General features: G+C 35.2%; 1 protein-coding gene across 1 annotated transcript; it reads right to left on the reverse strand.

The window, feature by feature from the left end:
* Nucleotides 1-19,253: 19,253 nt before the first annotated feature.
* Nucleotides 19,254-20,233, reverse strand: LOC109168247. The gene is made up of 2 exons (XM_019317284.1): nucleotides 19,520-20,233; nucleotides 19,254-19,421 (listed from the first exon to the last, which is right to left on the reverse strand). Exons 1-2 carry the CDS (start codon nucleotides 20,231-20,233, stop codon nucleotides 19,254-19,256), a joined length of 882 nt encoding a protein of 293 aa, XP_019172829.1.
* Between the last annotated feature and the right edge of the window lie 4,819 nt (nucleotides 20,234-25,052).

Consider the following 25,052-nt stretch of genomic DNA (forward strand, 5'->3'; position numbering starts at 1 on the left):
GATCAGCCGGCCCCACGCCGGCACCCTGATGAATCGGCCCTAGTCGAAAAACTGCAAAGAAAAATTGAAGATTTATTAAAGAAAGTGGAAACGCGGGAGCAATCACCGAAACCCGAGGTGAGGATGGCAGCTCCATTTTCCCCAAGTATAATGGACGCGCCTCTGCCGAAGGACTTTAAGTTGCCCACCATCAAAGCATACACAGGGACCGTTGACCCGCGTGTCCACATGACAAGGTATAATGCTACTATGGTAATGATCGGGGCGAGGGATGCTATCATGGATCGAAGACAATGCTTACAAGATTCGAGGTCGAATGATTTTCAAGAAGGGGAGGATGATGCGGCCCAACATAATGAAGGTCCATCAAGAGTACCAATTGGGCCAATCACAAGGCCCAAGTCCAAACAATTAAGACAACTCTTCATTGGTGATATTCAAAGATGGTGGAAATCCAAGTCAAGCCCATTTGCAAAAGATGAAGAAGAATTCAAGGATTTTTATAATTGTTTAAGTGCTGATTTTGGAGATTAAATTAGTCCCAAATAAGCCTTATTATTTTTAGTCATCATTATTTTTAATTGTTTGGCATTAAATAGAAAACACTAGTTTTTATTTAGAAAGGATTCCTTAAATCCCTTTCTAAATAGAACTATATTTACTTGCTTTCTAGATTAGGTTTAGGACTCTTATTCCCATTGTATTTAGGATTACAATGCTGCCCTATACCTATAAATAGGGCACATCTATATCAGTTTTAAGGAGGCTTTAATTCAATAAAATTCTTAAGCTTTTCTTTACTCTTGTGTAAGAAACCTTATGGCTAATTGTGGACTCAATTAGTGGCTAGTTGTGGACTCGACTAGCAAATTGATTCGTGGACTCGAATCAATCTTCCTTTCTTCAACCTTAGATTTAGGTTCGTGGACTCTTTCTTGAATCGAAGGAAACTAGATCCGACTCTAGTTGATTGAAGATTGCATCATCGAGGTACTTGAAGCTACAATGGGATTCTTCCAAGTCTTTGAGGATTCAAGACAAAGGGTTTCTCATGAGGTTTAAGGTATTTCGATCCATCCCTATCTTTACATTGAGAGCAACCTTGGGGCAATACTCCATCTTATTTGAACCTTGGACTAGGTTCATATCAATTTGGTATTCAGAGCCTAGGTTTGTCTCATTATCATTGGAAATTTGGTTTCTTTGGTTCCCTAGGTTTATCTCGTTCTTATCTTACATACCACTTTTTTTCGTGTCTTATTCGTTAAAAAACCCCAAAAAAATTTTTCTTTTGCATTCTTGATTGTGTTCTTGAATCTTGATACATGTTCTCCAGTTTCTTGAAAAACAATCCCGAACGCGTTTTCCATTTTTACTGTCCAATATAAACGATACCTCACACCTCCTAAGCACCATATTACCACATATTCTGTCAAGAAAATAACCCCATCTCACCCTTACCTATATTCAAAGCGCATTTACGCGCAATCACGTCTCAATCACACCCTGTCCAGATTTCCGCGAGCTGTGACCAGTTTCAAAGAATTACCTATATCTCGAGATCCTCTGGTTAGTTTTATCTGAAATTTGGATATGTTGTAGATATCTTCTGGGGCGGTCTTTTGAAATATTACACACTGTTTAATTCCTTCTGGTTAGTGAGATATTGGTCTTCAAAGTCAGGGCATTGTTTCTGTTTTTCTGGGCGATTCTTGAAATTCTTGATTCTGTTTTGAAGGGGTTGTGTGGTTCCTCTTGGTCCGAATTTTTTTTTATTTATTGTAGTTATTTGGAGGTTACCTATCAAAAAAAAATAAAAAAATCAAGAAATTTGAAAAAAAAAAAAAGAAAAGAAAAGAGAAAGCAATAAAGAAGAAGAATAAGGTTGGGGAAAGAATTTGCCTGGTAGGAGAATTTTGGAGGGACAAGGAAGGGGAAAAGTATAAGGTTGGAAGGAGTTCTTGATAGATTCCTAATTGGTTGTGGTACACGTGAACCCCTTTTATATTCTATTTGTCTCTATCTTTTGATATTGGTCTTGCATATCTTTCTGCCATACTTCCTTCTTTGGTTTCCTTTTTCTTTCAAATCTTGTTTAGTTTCTTTGCTTGTATTGTCCTTTTTTCTTTGCTTCTTTCTCTCAATTTTATTACCTACCTCGCGATAAACCCTTACTCTCAAAGGCTTGTGAAGTCTTCCAATGTACGTTTTCTTGAACTTTGAGGTTGAATCCATATCAACTGGAGTACCGGACTAGAATTTTCCTTTTTGGAAAAAAGCTTGTGAGAGTATCTGCCACCTTGAGCGATACACGAGTGGAGTGTGTGTTTGTAAGAGTGTGTAGTGATCCCCCAGAGCCATATGATCCATCTCTTACCTGATATGAACCTAATCCAATATTCAAATAAGATGGAGTATTGTCCCAAGAATACTCTCAAAGTAAATATAGAGATGGATCAAAATACCTTAAACCTCACGAGAAACTCTTTGTCTCGAATCCTCAAAGACTTGGAAGAATCTCATGTAGCTTCAAGTACCTTGATGTTGCAATCTTCAATCAACTAGAGTCGGATCTAGTTTAATTCGATTCAAGAACGAGTCCACGAACCTAAATCTAAGGTTGAAGAAAGTAAGATTGATTCGAGTCCACGAATCAATTTGCTAGTCGAGTCCACGACTAGCCACTAATTGAGTCCACAATTAGCCATAAGGTTTCTTACACAAGTGTAAAGAAAAACTTAAGAGTTTTATTGAATTAAAGTCTGCCCAAAACTGATATGGATGTGCCTTATTTATAGGTATAGGGCAGCATTGTAATCCTAAATACAATGGGAAAAAGAATCATAAACCTAATCTAGAAAGCAAGTAAATATAGTCCTATTTAGAAAGGGATTTAAGGAATCCTTTCTAAATACAAACTAGTGTTTTCACTTTAATTCCAAACAATTTAAAATAATGATGACAAAAAATAATAAGGCTTATTTGGGACTAATTTAATCTCTAAAATCAGCACTTAAACAATTATAAAAAGTCTTGAGTTCTTCTTCATCTTTTTCAAATGGGCTTGACTTGGATTTTCACCATCTTTGAACATCACCAATGAAGAGTTGACTTAATTGTTTGGACTTGGGCCTTGTGATTGGCCCAATTGGTACTCTTAATGGATCTTCATATGTTGGGTCGCATCATCCTCCCCTTCTTAAAAATGATTCGACCTCGAATCTTGTAAGCATTGTCTTCGATCCATGATATCACTTGAAATTGGCCACTATAATACTTTCCTTTATCGAATGGAATTATTATTGGACCTTCTTGTTTCTTCCACCAATGATGCTTTAAGGTCGTAGTTATGGGCCTTTTGATGAGCCCACTATAGAACCTTATTGGATTCCATGTGTGCTGGTTCCTATTATTACCCGTGAGCTGAGAATAGTGAGGGAGCGAGCCAACTTTTTGGTTTCACTAACATGAATACTCACATATCTTCTATTTTTTAAATTTTGTTTCTCATCTACAGATGGCTGAAGAGGTTCCAAACACACGTAAGAGATTAGAACAAAAAATAGACAGGTTACTCAAACGAGTGACTAATTTAGAGCAACACTCACAGCAAATGCAACCACCACACAATGATGAGCGACACCTGCGACCAGCAGGATTAGTGGATCCTAGATGTCAAAGGATCCAGCAGTGTAATGCGGAGTTAGGAAACATTAAACTTGAAATTCCTAACTTCACCGGTGAGAAAGGACATACCAAATACATAGAATGGGAGAATGCTATTGAAACTCATTATTTTTACTCATCATTATTTTTAATTGTTTGGCATTAAATAGAAAACACTAGTTTTTATTTAGAAAGGATTCCTTAAATCCCTTTCTAAATAGAACTATATTTACTTGCTTTTTAGATTAGGTTTAGGACTCTTATTCCCATTGTATTTAGGATTACAATGCTGCCCTATACCTATAAATATGGCACATCCATATCAGTTTTAAGGAGGCTTTGAATGTTCACCCTATAAAAGAAGATGAGTCTCAAACTGAAAATATATTTTGTGCTAAAGAGTCAATTAGAGGGAATGTTTGTACTGTGGTAATAGATTCTGGAAGTTGCACAAATGTGGCTAGTGCAGCTATGGTTAAATTTCTTCAATTACCTTTGCTTAATCATCTAAATCCTTATTGTTTGCAATGGTTAACTGATGCAGGAGAAGCTAGAGTAACCAAACAGGCTCTTATTCCTTTGTCTATTAACAGTTATTATGATGAAATCTTGTGTGATAATATCCCAATGCAGGCTGCTCATATCTTGTTAGGTAGACCATGGCAATTTGACAGAAAAATAATTTCTGATGGAATGAGGAACACTTATGTGTTTCACATGAATGGAGTTACGTATGTCTTGCCTCGTTTATATCCTAAACAAGTAGAAGAAACTCAATTGACATTGATGCAAGCTCTCAAACCAGCCTCAAAGAAGGAAGAAATCAAAGAGAGAAAAGTGGAACCTCCATGTTTGGAATTGCAATCACCACTCCAATCCTCTAACTCAGTTTGTAGCCAACCAAAGGGACCACAATCAGTGATACAGTCGAAAGAACCAGCCCAAGGTGTCAAAGTGCAACCTCTCTTGGTAACTAAAAAGGATAGTATGCAAGAGAAAGGAAGGGGAGTCACTTTCTACTCACTTTTATTTCAAAAGCATGCATTAATATTCTCTAGATTTCTTTGCCATGTTTCTATTAATGACCTACTTGCTAGATGTGTTAGAAATTTGTTTGCATCCATACATCCAAGATTCCTTAACTTTGATTTTACTAAAACTTTATTTGATAGAGATAAGGAATCACTAGGAAGTTGTAAGGCACATTTGAAAACTTCTTATGCCAAATACTACTTGCTCAAGTGGTTTTGGTTCAAAGTCAATGGCATTGGAACTTTTTGCTTTGTTTTTGGCAATGCTTTAATTGTTGATTCACATAAGGGACAATTTGGTTTTCAAAAGAGTGATGATGTTTTGCATGGATATTTTCATTGGCCAAAGAAGAAAACAGATGTAGAATTTTATGTTCATAATTGTGCTACTTACCACCACAATACATCTAAATCATTACTTGATATTTCCATGGATTTTGTGTTTGGTTTAACCTTATGCTCTAGCAGGAAAGATTTTGTGCTTATTGACAATTCAAACAAGATGGCTAAATTTAATATGTCACATTTTGTTGAACTATTACCATTCATAATGTTTCAATTCCATGATGTGTCATTAGACTTAATTCCCTTACTTGTTGATTGTAGATGATGATTGAAGCTACTCGTGTCAAGCATCCCAAGAAAAAGTTCAATGAGCGTGATAAAACACAAAGTGAGCTTGCTAATTTGTCTTTCATTGAAGATTTGGATTCGAGGACGAATCCTTTTCAAGAAAGGGAGAATAATAGGAAGCAATACAAATGGAATCCAATAAGGGTCTATAGTGGGCACATCACAAGGCCCATAACTACATCCATAAAGAATCATTGGTGGAAGAAACAATAAGGTCCAATAATAATTCCATTCGATAGAGGAAAGTATTATAGTGGCCCATTTCAAGTGATATCATGGATCGAAGACAATGCTTACAAGATTCGAGGTCGAATCATTTTCAAGAAGGGGAGGATGATGCGGCCCAACATAATGAAGGTCCATCAAGAATACCAATTGGGCCAATCACAAGGCCCCAAGTCCAAACAATTAAGACAACTCTTCATTGGTGATATTCAAAGATGGTAGAAATCCAAGTCAAGCCCATTTGCAAAAGATGAAGAAGAATTCAAGGATTTTTATAATTGTTTAAGTGCTGATTTTGAAGATTAAATTAGGCCCAAATAAGCCTTATTATTTTTAGTCATCATTATTTTTAATTGTTTGGCATTAAATAGAAAACACTAGTTTTTATTTAGAAAGGATTCCTTAAATCCCTTTCTAAATAGAACTATATTTACTTGCTTTCTAGATTAGGTTTAGGACTCTTATTCCCATTGTATTTAGGATTACAATGCTGCCCTATACCTATAAATAGGGCACATCCATATCAGTTTTAAGGAGGCTTTTATTCAATAAAATTCTTAAGTTTTTCTTTACACTTGTGTAAGAAACCTTATGGCTAATTGTGGACTCAATTAGTGGCTAGTTGTGGACTCGACTAGAAAATTGATTCGTGGACTCGAATCAATCTTCCTTTCTTCAACCTTAGATTTAGGTTCATGGACTCATTCTTGAATCGAAGGAAACTAGATCCGACTCTAGTTGATTAAAGATTGCATCATCGAGGTACTTGAAGCTACAATGGGATTCTTCCAAGTCTTTGAGGATTCAAGACAAAGGGTTTCTCGTGAGGTTTAAGGTATTTCGATCCATCCCTATCTTTACATTGAGAGCAATCTTGGGGCAATACCCCATCTTATTTGAACCTTGGACTAGGTTCATATCAATTCTTGTCCACTTTGGATGGGCGGCCCAAGACTGGTTTAATACCATCCCGTATGGGTCGATCCAAAACTTTAGAGAATTATCCAAAAGTTTCTTGACATACTTCTCCGGCAACATACATCGTAAGAAACTCTTCTCTCACCTCTGCGTAATAAAGCAAGACAGAGGCAAGAGCATGGAAGATTTCCTGAGCAAATGGAAAAGGAGGTCAACAATGTCTACGACTTTGATTCCAAGGCGGTAATCTCGATATTTATCCATGCCCTAAGATCAAGAGATTTTTACAAGCAATTGAACACCCATCACCCTCGCTCTTATGAGGATTTGGTGAAGACTGCCTACCGTTATGCAGAAGCAGAAGAAACCGATGAGAAGAAAAGGGAAGAGGAAGAAGGCAAGACAGGATGAAAGTCCGAGAAAATGGGTCCAACCAATTAGGTGTCAGGCGCGGCTCCATCGAAGAAGGGAAGTAGATACCAATCTTCAGGAGAATCCCGTTTGATCCCTTCGCGTCATTTGACCCCACTTACCCATCCGGTTAGCATAATCCTAGACCAAGCCGAGGAGATGCGGATGGTGTAGTTCCTAGAAGAGTGCATGAAAGTTTCCCCTAAGGTAGACCAAACCAGGTATTGCCGGTTCCACGGGCAAGTTGGCCATGACACTGACGAGTGTCACGTTTTGAATAGATAAATAGAGGAGCTCAATCAAAGGGGATACTTCACTCAGTTTGTGAAGCATCCAGGGCAACAACGACAGCATCAGCAACAAGGCCAACCCATGAACAAAAACGTGTGGCAAAATAGAGAGGGCCCTGAGCCATACTCCTCAGACACAAAGAGGGGGTACGATCAGATCATGGAAGAAGGAGACAATGAGCTAAAGGTGGAACCCGTGCAGCGCAAAAAAAGCATGTTATTCGCTAAAACACAACAAGATCAACAATATGATTATTGATGTAACTATTGTTCATGGTCCGCCCTGATCAATTTTATTGAATAAGAAAAAAAATTTCATGGAGCCCTTGTGTTAGTAAAGTAGGAGGCCTGTCGTCATCCACCATGCTCGAGGCAGGAAACAAAGAAGAGAGGCCATGGCCAAGGCCCGGCCTCAGCCTCTACTATGGTCCCCGGCTATGGTAGCAGATGCAGTGCTCTGATTCAAAAATAATAATAAAAAACAAAATTAAAAAAATAGCTATTAATTACCGCACTCAACTCCCTAAGGGCCGGCACTAGATCCAGTCTAGCTAGCTACCCGACGGAATGGCGTTTCTTGGTCAAACTCATAGTTTGGTTACGAAAACGCTATCCCCGAAGAAATAGTACGAGGTCTAACCTCGCTCACTACTCTACGGAAGAGCTGACCTTTGACCGAGCATATGGCCGGTCAAAGTAAGCTACGAACACACACATGAAAAAAAAAAGTAGTCGAGTCCCCCTCGGCCACGCCAAACTGGCCGAGGTCCGCCTCGGCCAAAATCGGCCGAGGTCCGCCTCGGCCAAAATCGCCCGAGGTCCGTCTTAGCCAAAATTGGCCGAGGTCCCCTTTAACCAAACTGGCCGAGTTCGCCTCGGCCAAAATTGGTCGAGTCCGCCTCGGCCAAAATTGGCTGAGGTCTGCCTCGGCCAAAACTGGCCGAGTCCGCCTCGGCCAAAATTAGCGGAGGTCCGCCATGGCCAAAACTGGCCGAATCTCGAGCCAAGATTGCACCTCCGCAGCTCTGGTTAAGAAATAAAAGAAAAAGAAAAATGGAAGATCTTTGATGCAATTTTACTCCCAGGCCAGCTTCGCTACATTCGCTTTCTCGGGAGTAGGGGCTGGTGATAGAGTAATGGGAGCCGACTCGGACCAATAAAGACACCAACAAATACCTGACCTGGTGTCATTTAAGAGGCCAAAGGGCAGAAGTCTAACGAGTAGAAGTTCAACAGGCAAAGTAATTTACTGCTGGTCATTTACTACCGCCAATTCAAGACAGGGAAATAAGTGTCGGACTCCTCATCATGGTGTAGCTGTTACTTACCGTTAGGAGACTTAGTATAAGTAGAAGGCTCTTTGCTGAGTCGGGACACACTCTGATTTAGGTACTAAAACTATAGCAACATGATTTATCTTCACTCATACAATAATATTATCCGGTAACATATTTACCGTCAGTTAGTAATCTATGTTAATATAGAGTAAAATTGTAAAAAGCTTAAATAAGTGTTTTAGAGTTTATGATTAAGGTACTAATAGGTATTCCTTCTACGAATAATACTAAAAAAACCACAGAAATCCTAACATTTAAATCATCTTAGTGTTTCGATTATTTCATAAATTTAGAGATAAAGAAATGAAATTTCTAAAATTTAGCATAACTAGTACTCCACTCATGCGATGCACGCACAAAGTATGTATATATATATATATATATATATATATATATATATATATATATATATATATATATATATATATATATGAAATAACAAACAATGAATAATATAAAAGTTTTATAGGTTATTAAACACCTCTTGGGATTGATTTGTCGGTAATTTGCTCGGATACCATATAAGTGGCGCAACTATTACAATGTTAATTCTTTCTTTAGCAATTGAAGTTGTTTGTTTATAACTATTGAACATCACAACATACTATCAATATATATTCTAAAAATTTATCTTATTCTATTTTTATTGATAACACATTCAAAATATGTTCAAATATTATAATCTATATCTATATCTATCTATATATATATAAAAGTCACAAAGATTCGGCCAATGAAATGCTTCCATTTTCCCGCCCATGAAAAATGACTGTGTTTAGTATTTATTTTGTGTGTGTGTGTGTAAGACCTGACGACGTCATTCTAGATTAGTGTTTGATCAAAATATTTTATTTGAATGTTGTCCAATAAGCTTTTGCATATACGAAACTTTTTCCTGACAACTTAATTTTAAAATTTTATTTTTAAAAAATTTCATTCATATTCCTAAACACCTCTTCCTCTTTGTTGGTGCAAAGAAACGGCCCATAAATAGATGTCCAATCAGCTTTTGTGTTATACGAAACTTTTTCCTGACAACTTAATTTTAAAATTTTATTTTTAAAAGATTTCATTACGTCTTTGCTGGTGCAAAGAAACAACCTATATATAAATAGTTCTATGGTTGGTTCTGTGGTGAAACCCACATATACACTGAACGAGTATTCACCTTCATTTTTTATATTTACGCACATTTGAAGGACAGATTTTTTGTTCCTCATTTGTTTTGCAGTAAACTCAGGGAGGCAAAGCTTTACATGAATACACATGCTCAGAAAAGATAATAGAAACCCTTTTTAACGATTTCAATATCATACCAAGCAATACCACTGCATTAATTTTCAAGTGTTTTTACTGCCATTGACACCTGAAATTATTAAAATATGAGCATAATGGCAATATAACTCAAACCCAAGTATGTACATGCCTATTCTTAGGCTAACTCCAGCGGAGCGGCAAAATGCCCACCAATGCCAAAATGACGCCCATTTTGGCACTGAACCTTTTCCAGTGAAGGCGCCAAAGTGGGCGCCATTTTGACGATTTTCTACTGTGTAGCTGTAGCTTTACGCCAAAATGGTGTAAACCATTTTATCCCAACTTTGCCCTTTGTCTTTTTTATTAATTTCTTTTGTTTCCCTATTTTGTTTTTATGGATTTACATATTTTGTTAAATACATAAACATAAAATTTGAATAATTAAAAATAAACTATATCATTGAAAGATTGCATCAAGACGATTAAAACAAGTCTAATATTATATATAGATTAATTAAAAATTAAAGTACATCAAACATAATTTTCATAAAATTAAACTGAATACATATGAAATTATATATTTTGTTAAATATATAAACATAACACAAGCCTAATATTATATATAGATTAATTAAAAATTAAAGTACATCAAACATAATTTTCATAAAATTAAACTGGGATTTAATCCCACAGTTGAAAACAAATTATTATTAAAGTAAAAAATTATAGTTTTAATTTATGAGAAAAAAATTTATTTTAGTGTAGAAATAGAATTTGGTGTAATGGGTTGAAGATGAATAAATTTGATGTAAGAATATGCTGAGAATATTCCTTTTGGTGTAAAATTTGATGCAAAATTTGATGTAATGGGTTGGAGACGGCCTTACATTCTCAACGGCAATGTGCTCATATCTTAAATAGTTATCTTCCATTGTTGTCTCTTAGTTATTGTATGTTATGTCAATCGTTATTCCCTACACCACGGCGCAGTAGGAAGTTGTTGTGATTATGTATATTTGTTCATACAATTATGTATATTTGTTCATACAATTATGTACATTTTTTATACAATTATGTACATCTGAATCAGGAAATTTTTGTGTATTATATTAAGAGTTGATGTGTATTATGTTAAAAGTTTATGTTTATTATGTATTATGTTAGATTATGTGTATTATCTTTTAAAAAAGAGTACGTATATTTTGTTATATAATTATGTACATTCATGTATACAATTATGTGTATTCTAGTATAACATTATGTACATTTTTGAACATGAGTTTTTTTTTAAAGAAAAATTAACTACCAAACACTGGGGCGGAAAATTTCAAAAAAAAAAAAAATTGAAACGACGTCGTTTTGCATCTAGGCGCACAATGCAACGCGCGCCGTGGTGCAAGATATAAATTGCCATGTTATGTTCATCATCATATTTATGCATAAGTGAAGCAAATATTCACATGGACTCCTACTAAAGGAAATGGTAAAGTGGTTGATGACGTAACTCTAACATAATACAGATGTGTTGAATGTAAGTAAACTGAATAAGTTCAATTTTATTTTCGGACTTACCTACGTCTTTAGATCTGGTTTTTTTTTTTTTCTTTTGCTTTTGTTCTTTTTCCGAGTCATGTCTATAAAAACCTGGAAAAATATTATTAGAAAGAACAATTATGTAAATAAACAAGAAAGCTTAAAGATTTATTTTTGAAAAAGAAAATCAGAATTACGTATGTCTTTAGATTAATCAAAAAAGTCCTATATTTCTCTTTAACATATGTTCGAATTAATTTTTTAAAAAATATTTTCTATAATTTTGTATTTGGAAAAAAAAAAAAAAAAGTTAATTCCACCAGAGGTTCCTTGTCTTTGGTGATAATTCCAAATTTAGTATCAGACTATCGTTTTTACCATTTAACATCCCTAGACTGTTATTTTTTGGAGAGTTTTAGTCCTTCTCATCACTTTTCCTATTTTTAGTAAGGGCATTTTTGTCTCTTCATATTTTTCTTTTATTATTTTTTTGATTTCAACCGGTTTAATTGGTTTATAACTTTAACCTCTGAGTTTTAGTAATAATATTTTTCAACCGATTTTTAGTAAAGTTCTAAACCAATTGAAATGGTTGAAACCAAAAAAATAACAAAAAATAAATAAAAGAGTGAATTTCATTTTTGGTCCTACTGTTATAGGGGCGTTTCCAATTTTAGTCCACCTTAATTTTTTTTGCCACTTTATAACCACTATTATTGAATGTGTTCCACTTTTAGTCCCACCGTTAGTATTTCTATCAAGATGCCGTGTAATTTAGGAGTATTTTGACCTTTCTTCTCATCCAAGACAATGTTTGACTAAAGAAATGAGAACATTAAACCTAAAACCTAAGAAACCTCGCCGGCCCATGTTGGAACGAACGAAACGATGTAGCTTTGGCTTCCCATTCTCGTTGTTCGAGGAGCCATCTTCGAATATCGGAGGAGGAGGACGAAGTGCCTGGATTAAAAGAGAAGAGACAAACATAAAAAGATCAAAATACCCTTTGATTATACGGCCTCTTGACGGAAATATTAACGGTGGACTAAAAGTGGAACACATTCAATAACAGTGGTTGTAAAGTGGCAAAAAAAATTAAAGTGGACTGAAATTGGAAACGCCCCTATAACAATAGGACCAAAAATGGAATTCACTCATAAATAAAAATATGAAGAGACAAAAATGTCATTACTAAAAATAGAAAAAGTAAGGACATTTTTTAAAAAGATAATACATATAATCTAACATAATATACATGAACTTTTAACATAATAAACATCAACTCTTAACATAATACACATAAATTTCCTATTTCGGATGTACATAATTGTATAAAAAAGATGTACATGATTGTATAAAAAAGATGTACATGATTGTATAAAAAATTACATAATTGTATAAACAAATACACATATTTGTATAAAAGAATACACATAATCACGTCAACTCCCTAGATAACTTACCAAAACGACATCGTTTTGGGAGGCGCGAGGCGCACAATGCTATGCACACCGTGGTGCAGGGTATAACGATCCAAGAAGTTTGAGGTAAGGTTCATTTTTCATTGGACATGCTTCCCTTCCTTGGTGGAAGTTAAGGAGAACTATGCAGAACATGACTATGAAAACACCTAATATTTTCCCATTGTATTCCGGATTTTGGTGTTGTTCGTATACGCAAAAGCTGATGGGACATCTATTTATGGGCTGTTTCTTTGCACCAGCAAAGACGAAGAGGTGTTTAGGGAGGAGGAATGAAATTTTTAAAAAATAAAATTTTAAAATTATACGAAAAGCTGATTGGACAACATTCAAAAAAAATATTCTAATCAACCACTAATCTAGAATGATGTCGTCAAGCCTTACACACACACAAAAAAAAAAAAAAAAAAAATGCAGTCGTTTTTCATGAGCAGGAAAATGGAAACATTTCATTGGCTGAATCCATATATATATATATATATATATATATATATATATATATATATATATGGAAGGGATCAAGTGCGGGAGGGGCTTCCTGTGCGGTTGTGCGGTTAGACCCACATTAAACATTTAACTAACGCACTTTAAGTACACAACACACGCACATTAAGCACACAAACAAAATACCTTCAGAACACAAACTCACTCACCTTAAGCACAAAACTCACGCATATTAAGCACAACCCTCGCACCTTAAACACAAAAGCACACACATCTTAAGTTTCAACAACTACTCACAATAAGCACAAACTCACGCACCTTAAGCACAAGACTCACGCACCTTAAGCACAAAACTCACACACCTTAAGTACAAAACTCACGCACCTTAAGCACAAAACTCATGCACATTAAGTTTCAACAACTACTCACATTAAGTATACACTCACACACCTAAAGTACAAAACTCACGCACCTTAAGCACAAGCCTCACGCACCTTAAGTACAAAACTCATGCACATTACTCACCGCACAACTGCACGAGAAACATGCACACGCACTGTAACTTAATTATATATATATATATATATACATATATATATATATATATATACATATATATATATATATATATATATATATATATATATATATATATATATATATATATATATACTATACTAATAAGAGCCCAAGAGAGTTAGGCCTATAATGGGTAGAAAAAAAGGGCGGTCAAATTTTTTAATCAAATGAATGGCTCAGATTGATCAGATTTTATTTTTTCCTTTGAGATTTCCTAATTTATCCTTAATTTTATGATTTTCCGTTAATTTTTCCGTTAAATATTATCTTTTCCGTTAATTTCTATTAGTTCACCATTAACTTACTCATTGATTTCAATAAGAAATGTCTTAGGTTCGAACCTCATCCCAATCAAAGTTGGCATAATTATTACTCTATTTTACTCTTATTAAATTAAATAATAATTTAGTAGGTACAATAAAAAAAATACATATGCATTACTTTAATTTAGAATTATGTTTCTACAATGCCTTTATTCAAAAAAAAAATATTCATTATCAATAAATTAAATAAGAGAAATAATTTCATTAGTTATATTTTCTTTATTTTTCTCCAATATAAAAATTCTTTACATTCAAATTCATCAATTGATTATATTCACTACATTGTCCCTACAATGTCTTTATTCAAAAAAATTATTTCATTATCAATAAATTAATTAAAAGAAATAATTTTATTAGTTATATTGTCTTTATTCTTTCTCCAATGTAAAAAATATTATTTACATTCAAATTCATCAATTGATTATATTCACTACATTGTCTATTATCTTTTTTTGTGCAGTGTTTTTTTATTAAATACCAAATTTATAATACAAAATAATGCTATATATTTATTTACCAAATATTTTATTAATACCATGAAAAAATTAAAAATTATAATTAAGTCAATCATATTAACAACTTGAGAGATTTGTTGACAAAGAGAATATTCAAATCACACAACAAATTGAAGTAGGTAACTACCTCGCAATGTCCTTATTTGACAATCAGTAGTTAGCGGATTTGACCAGCGAATTATATCAACCGTTGTTAAACTATATTTTGAAAAATTAACTGTTTAGATTAGCATGTAACATGACCTAATGGTATACATAATAATAATAATAATAATAATAATAATAATAATAATAATAATAATAATAATAATAATAATAATAATAATAATAATAATAATAATAATGGATTCATTCATTGATATTGTATATATGTGCATTTATTAAATATATTAGAACCCTTTGCAACAAAAATACTTGGTAACTATTTTTAAAAAAAAGTTTAGTAACAATTATAATGAATATTCTATATTACATTGTATTCATATACTATGAGTTAGATATTTAAATAAACAAATTCGACATTAAATTACTTATGTATGAACTTCTCATATATACTCTTGCATTAATATACTTTTAAATATTTAATTAATTATAATCATTGGGCATTATCCCAATCGCGCAATGCGCGTAAAGAACTAGTATATATATATATATATATATATATATATATATATATATATATATATATATATATATATATATATACACACACACAGAATATATCATAGATATACCTCTTAGACAAATATACATCCTTACTTAGAAGTGTGGAATTGACGTTACTTTGTAGTGAAATCTTCATATCTGCTTCTAGATCAAACATGCATGTATTCGAAAACTCAACTCTAAGAAAAATAAAATTAAACTCAATTTTGGAGATTAAACTCGGTGAGATATGATAAAAATAATAATTTAGAAAATATGCAAAAAAAAAATTGATGGATTAAGTTCTTTGCTAGATGAATTCATTTAGACACAAACATGCTAAATAACATTCAATCTATTCATTAGAAATACATTTTTTGGTAGATCTATTCACTAATTAGTATAGATCTGAAATAACATTCAATCTATTCACTAACTGTTTACTTGAAAAACACAACTGTTAAATTTTCTTCCCTGAGACAATTAGAGAGTAGAAATTGTTTTGGTACACAAATAGATACAGTTAGCGAATTTCTTAGGGGCATAATACATAGATCTGAAATCCACGATGACCTAAAACAGAGGAAAACATGTGAAATATCCAAGCATTTGTATCAGTTTTAAGGAGTTATATCTCGACCCAAAAATAAAATATTTGAGATACGAACAAAGCTGCAAGGTAGATCTGAAAACTCAAAGCTAATAGGTTTAGATTTTCTCACCAATTTAGTTAGAGCATCCAATGATAAGTGTACTCATGCGTTTGTGCTGTCGATTTGAACATGTACTTCACTTTCCACATTCAACAAAAAATTAGGGTAGAGTCAGAAATTTCACTTCATCCGTGTAACTTTCTTAGCATTACAAATCCCGTGAAGAAGAAATAATAAAAAACATAGGACATAAAATATTATATAGAACCACGAATCTACATAGTCGAAAGCAATTTCTATTTCTATACGAAGCATACTGTGACTGAGACGAAGCATAGAGACATCAAGACTTGTATTGAATTTGAACAAGAACACATAGAATTCTAGAGACAGCAATCATTGAGAAATATAGGGATTTCGTGTAGTCAGCTAGCAGTAGATGAATGAAGAAATGGCTTCATCCCTCCAGAAATGAGATTCCGGCAAAATGACATACGCTTATGTGTTTTCTACCATTGATTTTTTCATCTAAACTAACCTTCATCACACGCAAAGTATCATTACCCGTGTATTCCTCAGATGTAGATAGGGTTGTAATATCTGGAGTCACATGATTTGTTGCCCCAGTGTTTGAAATCCATACATGAGAACCATTCTAATCTGGACTATTATTCTGATATGTCAAATTTGCTTGTTGAGGATGATCATAACGATTGTAACATGCCAAGGTCGTGTGACCGGTACGACCACAAATCTGACATTGGGTATGACCGCTGTTGCCACCTTGACCTCCGCGGCCACGTTGACCACCGTTGCGGCCTCCAAACGATCGGCCACCACCGCGATTGCCGCTGCGGTTCCGCCCTGCTCGTTGGGCGGTAAAAGCTGGCGGCAAACCACCATTAACGGCTCCTCGGATGAATTCTTGACCGCCTAGAAAGTCGGCTAGCTTTGTAAGGGTAACGGGCTAGCCCTGAACTGAAAGCAATGTGGTTAGGTTTTGATACTCCGGCCTTAAACCCTGAAACACATAAAGATTCATCTTGTCCAATCCAACCGGCCGACCGGCTAGGGATAGGTCCTCCATAATAACATGTGCACGACCAATATAGTCGGCAATCGAGGAATCTCCTTGACTAAGAGACTGAAGTTGGCCAAAGAGATTTAGTGACTGGGCACGAGATGCGGAAGCCAAAGACTGTTCGATTGACTCCAAAACTTCTTGCGACGTACAACGTCCAACAGCAAGATGCATAACTTCCTTAGAGAGAGAAGAAATCAACATAGACATATTAGCCCGGTCATGACGAAACCACACCGTGTAGGCGGGGTTAGACGCCGACAGGACGCCATCGGCGGCGGGGAGGAATGTGGCAAGACTAGACCTGGAAATTCGTGTATACGGGTTCGTTAACAGGTTGACATGATAACGACACGAACACGATAAGACTAAACACGAACACGACACGTTAAGACTAGCGGGTTGAAATTTTTAACACGAATACGATTTGTAAACATGTTAAACGGGTTGACACGATAGACGGGTTTTGTTAATAGGTTTCGGGTTATGTCTACACGAATATGACACGAAACCTGTTTAAACTCACTAAACATATTTATATATTATTAAAATTTGAAGTAAAGTTATATATATTAAAAAAAATAAAATAGAACCTACAATTTAATCCATCAAACAAACTAAAAAACTATTCAATTCTTAACTTTCATAAAACGACGAAATAACATCCAAAAATCATAGTTAAAGAAGTCCATAATAATATTTTAGAATAAACTTAAACAATAAAATTCAAATTGCATATTGATGAACATCAATAATTGGTGTAAGGTCTTAGCCTAATGTAGTAAATTCATCCATAATCATATTCATGATATCTTTTGTAATCTCATTCAAGTCGGTTTGTCCTGAATCTACAAATTTTCAAAATATAGAATTATAAAATTACAATATGTAAAACTCCCTATATGTAAATCTGTAATATATTTATTACAGATTATTTGTAATAAATATATTTCAATTTGCAAATGTACATACAATAATATGTGTAATTTTGCATTTTCTCTTTTTAAACAGATTAACTGGATTAATCAACTGACGAAATGGACTGACTGATTCAGCAATGAAGCCAGTCAGTAATAACAAATCATAGAGAAGTTTAAAGACAAGATAACAGCACAAAGCCAACGACACAGAATGTTTACCCAGTACGATACAGTGTGTATCTATGTCTGGGGGACGATCACATAGGCGTCCAATCCACTAAATCATAATCCAATGTACAAAGGTAGATATACAATAATCTTACCCAAGTGCCCCACACAAGGTACATACCCAGTCTACACAGGTTTAGTGGATTGTTGAAGATGGAGAGCCATGCATACAGAAGTCCAATGAAATCCCTTCACTTGGAGAGCCCACTCTGATGCAGTCCACTTCAATGACGCTCTTTACAGTTGTTCCCACAACAGTGTGATCACAGTGTCCTTTCGTTTAAGCAGCAGTGATTCTTCTCAAGTTCGTCATCTTAGTCACCATGAACATGTTGTATTGAGAAGAGGCAAGGTAATCAAAGATCTGATCTCATAAAATTGATGTGGAGTGTTTCTTCTCTCTAAAGGCGTAACCCAAATTCTCTTAGAATGAGGGTACTTATAGATCCGCCAATAGAACACTCCTTCCATAGTTGTCTTTGATTGTAGATGGTAGGACAATATTTGAAGAATGCAATCTTAAAGATTCGGTCCATACCTTTCCAAAGCAGATACGCTGATCTTCCTTCCAAATCTGTCTTCTGTAAACTGCGTACAACTTTTAAGTAAACAACTTCTTAAATCAGATCTTCAGTTTCAGTTCTTCTGTTGTTGCTTCTGATTGATCAGTCTTCTGTAAAGCTGAACGGACACGAAGCTAAACCTATCTTAGTATGCCATAATAATATTTCCAATTATACGATGGGGTTTTTGAACAATTAAAAACACTAACAAACTCCCCCTTTGGCTATTATTTGGCAAAACAACTCGACTATGTAGAAAGACATAAACATAAGGAACTAAGATAGGTTATCATAAAGAAACAACCCATGAGTCTGATCTGATTACATAGCAGAACGAAAACCAAAACACAAACACAGCATACATGTCATGCTGGATAAAAAAAAACAGTCTAAGAACATTCTTCAAATAAGTAGTGGTGCCATGAAAACAATCAACGCCCAGCCAGGGCCAAAAGGTACAAAAACAACAACTCCCCCTGAGTTCATACTACTCCCCCTTTTTGCCAATGAGAGCCAAAGGTCATGCATTGGAGGGAGTGTCACTATCGGATTTCGCAGGTTCAGTAGCAGCAGCAGATTCAGATAGGCTTAAACGAAGAAGAACGGTTGCCAGCTCAGTACAGGCCCCAGTCAGTTGTTTAGCAATTATACCGTGAACTATCTCAAGCTCAGAGACCCGTGCCTTTAACTGAATGGAGAGATGAAGATCTTTGGCATGGGGCGAGTCATCAGCCACAGTATCAGCTTCAAAATTGGGGGGGGGGGGGGGGGGGGGGAGGCAGTCACCGGTATAACATCTTGAATGTGATCTCCAGTCAAAAGACGCCGATCAACAGTATAGAGCAGAGTTGGACTTATCACTTCACTCGGCATAGGCTCAAGACCCTGAGTTGTAAGAATGCCATAAATCAGATTAGGAAAGGGTAGCCTTACTTTCTGCTCTCGTGGATGGATCATGGTGAGGATGTGGTTGTAAATCCAGTTTCCCAGATCAATCGGCATCTTTGTTCCAATTTGGTACAAGAAACCAGCCAGGTGCTTACCAACCGTGTGGAAGTGAGCTGATGGGAGCCAGTTATGAAGAGCCAGACGATGCAGAATAACATATCTGGATGTGAGTTGAGAGCTCTGCAGATAATCCTTGTCACCCGTAGGCCAAGTGTCAATCTGTCCACCCGTTAGAGTCTTGGCCACCAAGTTCCAGTCTGTAATTGCCTCTTCTTGCACAGTAGTCAGTCCATAGTATTGGTTGATCATGTCAGGCCCAAAGATGTACCACTTCTCTCTAATGAAAATCTGCATTGGTCGTGGCCCGGTTAAGATGTCAATCTCGTCATTGAGATTACAATAGAATTCATACGTGAGGAGCTTTGAGTATGGGCAGATGGCTGTGACAGTCTTCAGCAGCCCTACTTCATTCAGCAGTGGTTGAATATCACATACAGAATTCAGTTGATTCTCATCAACAGATTGTTGAACAATAAGATCTCGTCTAACCATAGTGGATCATTTTCCCTGAGCAGCTGGAGAAACAAACTGAGGCTTGTAAACAGATGTGTCAGACCCTTCAACAGGTTGAACTTCAGGAGTTATGCTTCGACCTCTGGAACGTGTGGATGGTTTACCCTTTCTAGCAGATGATGTAGGTACAACAGCAAGTTGAACAACCGTAGGGCCCTTTTGTTTAACAGAAGACCGTAGAGTCTTAAACACTTGTTGAACAGGAGGATTTGTCTCAGGTTTTGCAGACTCAATAGACTTCCTTTTCTTCTCTGGTTGATCTACATCAGCAGTGTCCTCACCAGAGTCAACCACAACCTTCACAGGAACATTCTTCCTTTTCAACCTTCTTGTCTCCTTGGATGGGGAGTGGACAGGAGACACAGAGTGACTAGAATCAGATACGTGAGCAGATGAACCACCAAGGAGATTAATGACCTCTCGTATTTTGAATGTGGTGGAATCAAGATGAGCAGTACCCTCAACAGTTGGAACCCGAGATGTAGGGGCTTGGGTGCCATAGACTTCAGCCAGTATTTTTTCATCTTCACTTGAGGATTCAGAAGGGTGAATCACTCTGTAGGGTTCTGGAATGGAGGCAGCAGGAAGACTAGCAAAATGCCTAACATGATCAAGACTCTTCGCCAAAGATGAGGAGGTGTAGACTGGAATGCCAACCATTTTCTTGGGTTCACGAGGGCTTGAGGATTACACATTCTCAATAGCACCAGGCATATCAGAGGGATTAACAGAGGATTCGACTTCTTGTGGGACATTAGCAACAACAGCAGGAGACAGAGAAATATTATTAGACTCAAACACAACCAAACTTAGATTGTTGGGCTCATCAATCGGTTTGTCTTCCTCTACAGATGCTTTAAGCAACTCACTATTCAAGGGATCAGACTTCACAACAGGTAAGCAAGGAGGATCAACAGATACATATGATTTCTCAGGGCTCCCAAAGGTTCGAACGGCTCTGATACCAATTTGTAACACCCCAAAATTTGACTTCCAAAACTTTCATTAAATGACATTACAATTCAAAACATAGTATAAATAGAATTACTAAAACTAAATTTTCTTATAAATTGTACTTCAATTCAAGTCTCAAATAATTCGTAATTCAAATTCTAACACTTATAGGGTGCTACCGCCACATCTAACCTATCAAGACTAGATGCAAGGCTAATCACAAAACCGTCAAATACTTCATTTACATCTATTACATTTATTCTCTTCTTCTTCTAACGCGCTCTTTCACTTCAAGCTTCATAAATCCCTGTTCACATTTTTTTTCAAGAAACACATAACAACAGTGGAGATTAGCAAAACATGCTAAGTAAGAGTTACTTTGCCGGGAAACAAATTTTAAAATAAAATAAGGTACATTACTTTCAAAAATAACTTTCCTTCAAAATCACTTACAAAACCTTCTTCATTTCATCAACAACCAATACACACATCAAAATGTACCTTTATATATTTAATCCATTTTCCACATACAAATAATCATTTTGGAAGAACATCACCACAATAATAATTAGCCAAAAGACTTACTTAAAAACCGATATGTGCTTTTAAAATATTTGATTTCTCTTTTCAAGTAAATACAAGTTTTTATGGAAAATCACCAATCACCTAAATGGGCACGAAATCACAAATCCGGTAACATAAATGGGCATAAGATCCCATAGCCAATATAAATGTGCGTAAAATCCCATAGCCAATATAAATGGGCATAAAATCCCATAGCCGATATAAATGGGCATAAGATCCCATAGCCGATATAAATGGGCATAAGATCCCAAAGCCAATATAAATGGGCGTAAAATCCCATAGCCAAAATAAATGGGTATAAAATCCCATAGCCAATATAAATGGGCATAAAGTCCCATAGCCAAAATAAATGGGTAAAACAACAAACTTTATATATATAGACAGTAATACATATTTATACTAAAGAATGAGAAATTATTTATTTATTTATTTATTTATTTATTTATTCCATACGGCAAATACATATATATCCAACGAAACACATATTTATTTGTTTCTTGTAAAGCCACCTTCACGTACTACCACAAAACAATTAAATATATATTTATATAAATAAATATTATTTAATATTGTTAAACATAGTAATAATCTTATAAAACAGAAAAATTATAGAAAAATTGCATTTAATAACCATTTTAATAATATTCTACTTCTTTCAAAATTCATAATCCAAATCATTTTCTTTTATGACCATCAACCAACAAAATTCATAATTTTCTTTTGAAAACGATAAGGGCAAAGTAAAATGGAAACAACCACTTACTTGAAGAGAGTTCCACTTAATTTTTCTCTTAGCCATTTAAGAATTCAAAGGCTCCTCTTTAGCTTGAAGGAACTTCTTGGCTCTTGAAAGAATAAAGATTTTTTTTTTTTTAATTTGGGAATGGGGAAATGAAGAAGAAGAGAAGAGAGATTTTTTTTTTTTTTCCTTTGAGAGAATCGGCTATGTGAAGAAAATGAAGAGGAGTAAGGATTATATCATTATCTTCACTTCTATCTTTAGTAAATCAATATTGAATGGGAGAATAATCTAGATTGTAACTCCCAATCTATAAATTGTAACTCCTAATCGAAATCAAAACAATTATAATTATATTATATATAAATAATTTAGACTATACTTTATATACTATATTAGAGAATTGTTACCCTGATAATATATATACATAAATATATATACTACACGCCACATACACATATACTTCAAATATTCCATATATATTTTACTTACATACAAAAATAATATATGTTACATACAAATAATATATGTAAATACGTTACACATATAATACATAATACATAAGTATATAAAATGCACATATATAATTTTACAATCCAAAATAATATAACACACTTGTTCTAAAATAATTAGTTTGTAGTTCAAAAATAATATATACATACTTATGTACAAAATAACAATTATACACTTATTATTTTTATTTTTTTTTATAACGACAATAATAGTAGAGATGAAATTTTCTAATGGCTCAATCAAAATGGCTTGATCAGAAAGAAGTAATTGAGAAAAGGAAGAATTTCAAATTTTAGAGAGGCTAGAAAATCCGGGTGTCACACTAAAGCAGGCACATTCTCAGAATCAACATGAACAATAGATGGGGCAGCATTAGACACTAGATTCTCAGGTTTATCAGGTGAAATTTCTATAGGAGAGTCAGAGGAATTTGACCTGTTTCGCAGAATCTCAATACGATGCCTGGCTTCATTCTGAGCAGCCTGAAGATACAGGGGTTGAGCAATTTCTCGACGACGGGAGATTTCTTCAGACTCAAGGGCTCTTTGAGCAAAGTAATGGAGGAACGCCCCAGCGCGATTTCCATCCGAGGGTTCTGGAATAGATGCCCGATAAATGTCATCACCTGCTTCGGAGGCCAACAGCAATAGTTCACTGGTGTCATCGTCTGACTAGTCTGCATAAAACTCTGGATAATCGAACAGTACAGTGACAATGATTTCATCTCGGAGAATGGGATCAAGCTTCATTTTTTTCTTCATAGCCAACATAAGCAAGGTTTTGACATGTTTGGTGGCTGTTTCTTGTGAATGCACCTTTCTTCCAAGCTTGATGATCATATTACGAACTGCATCCGCCATTGATGAGAGATTCGAGAAGACGAAGTAGTAAACCCTAGATAGGAGATCAAGGAGAATACAGTCTGTGTGCAGAGAGAGTCTCTTGTGTGTTCTCTCAAGTCTTACTCGATACTCGATTATAAGCCCAAGGGAGAAGAACCCCAATAAATGCAACTAGTCAGAATACATGCAGAGCTGATGTGATTGACGCAACGGTATACCTCCTTTTTAGGAAAGAAACGGATGCTAGGCATATTTCAAATTTGAAAAAGCCTAATTACTTTTATGGTAATTTAGGTTAAGATATACTCTTAACAAAAAGAAGGGAGTTTTTAAAAGGAAGTCAAAACTGAAATTTGACCAGAATACGTAAACATTGCACTCTCCTTCTGATTGACGATCTGCCCTATTAGTCAATTCTGCAGATTCCCAGAGCAGATCTGAGAATCTCAAACTGGTTTGCGTCTAGGGGCTTAGTCAGGATATCAGCCAACTGTTTCTCTGTTTGAATATATTCCAATTCAATCTCCTTTGATTCTACCAGATCTCTGATGTAGTGATGCCTTATATCAATATGCTTCGTTCTGGAGTGTTGAACTGGATTCTTTGAGATATTAATAGCACTGACATTGTCACAATAGAGTGTCATAATTCCTTGAGTAAGACCATAGTCTAATAACATCTGTTTCATCCATACTAACTGAGTACAACATCCACCAGCAGCTATGTATTCTGCCTCTGCAGTACTTAAGGAAATTGAGTTCTGTTTCTTACTCAGCCATGACACCAGCACCAAGTTCTTACCAACAAAGAAGCAACCACCAGATGTACTCTTACGGTCATCAATGTTCCCTGCCCAGTCAGCGTCACAGTATGCAATCAGACTCAGTTCACTGTCCTTGGAGTACCATAGACCATTAGACCATATTGAATCGTTCCTTTTATATATTTCAGAATTCGTTTAGCAGCTATGAGGTGTGATTCCTTTGGATCAAATTGGTACCTTGCACATAATCCAACACTAAACATTATGTCTGGTCGACTAGCCATCAAGTACAGCAGACTTCCTATCAGGCTTTGGTAGACTGTGTTATCCACTGATACACTAGTGTCATCTTTGGATACTTTTGTGGAGGTGGAGATCGGTGTCCTGGATGGTTTACATGAT

This window comes from Ipomoea nil, unplaced genomic scaffold (genome assembly GCF_001879475.1).
Source record: "Ipomoea nil cultivar Tokyo-kokei standard unplaced genomic scaffold, Asagao_1.1 scaffold3195, whole genome shotgun sequence".
Taxonomy (NCBI): domain Eukaryota; kingdom Viridiplantae; phylum Streptophyta; class Magnoliopsida; order Solanales; family Convolvulaceae; genus Ipomoea; species Ipomoea nil.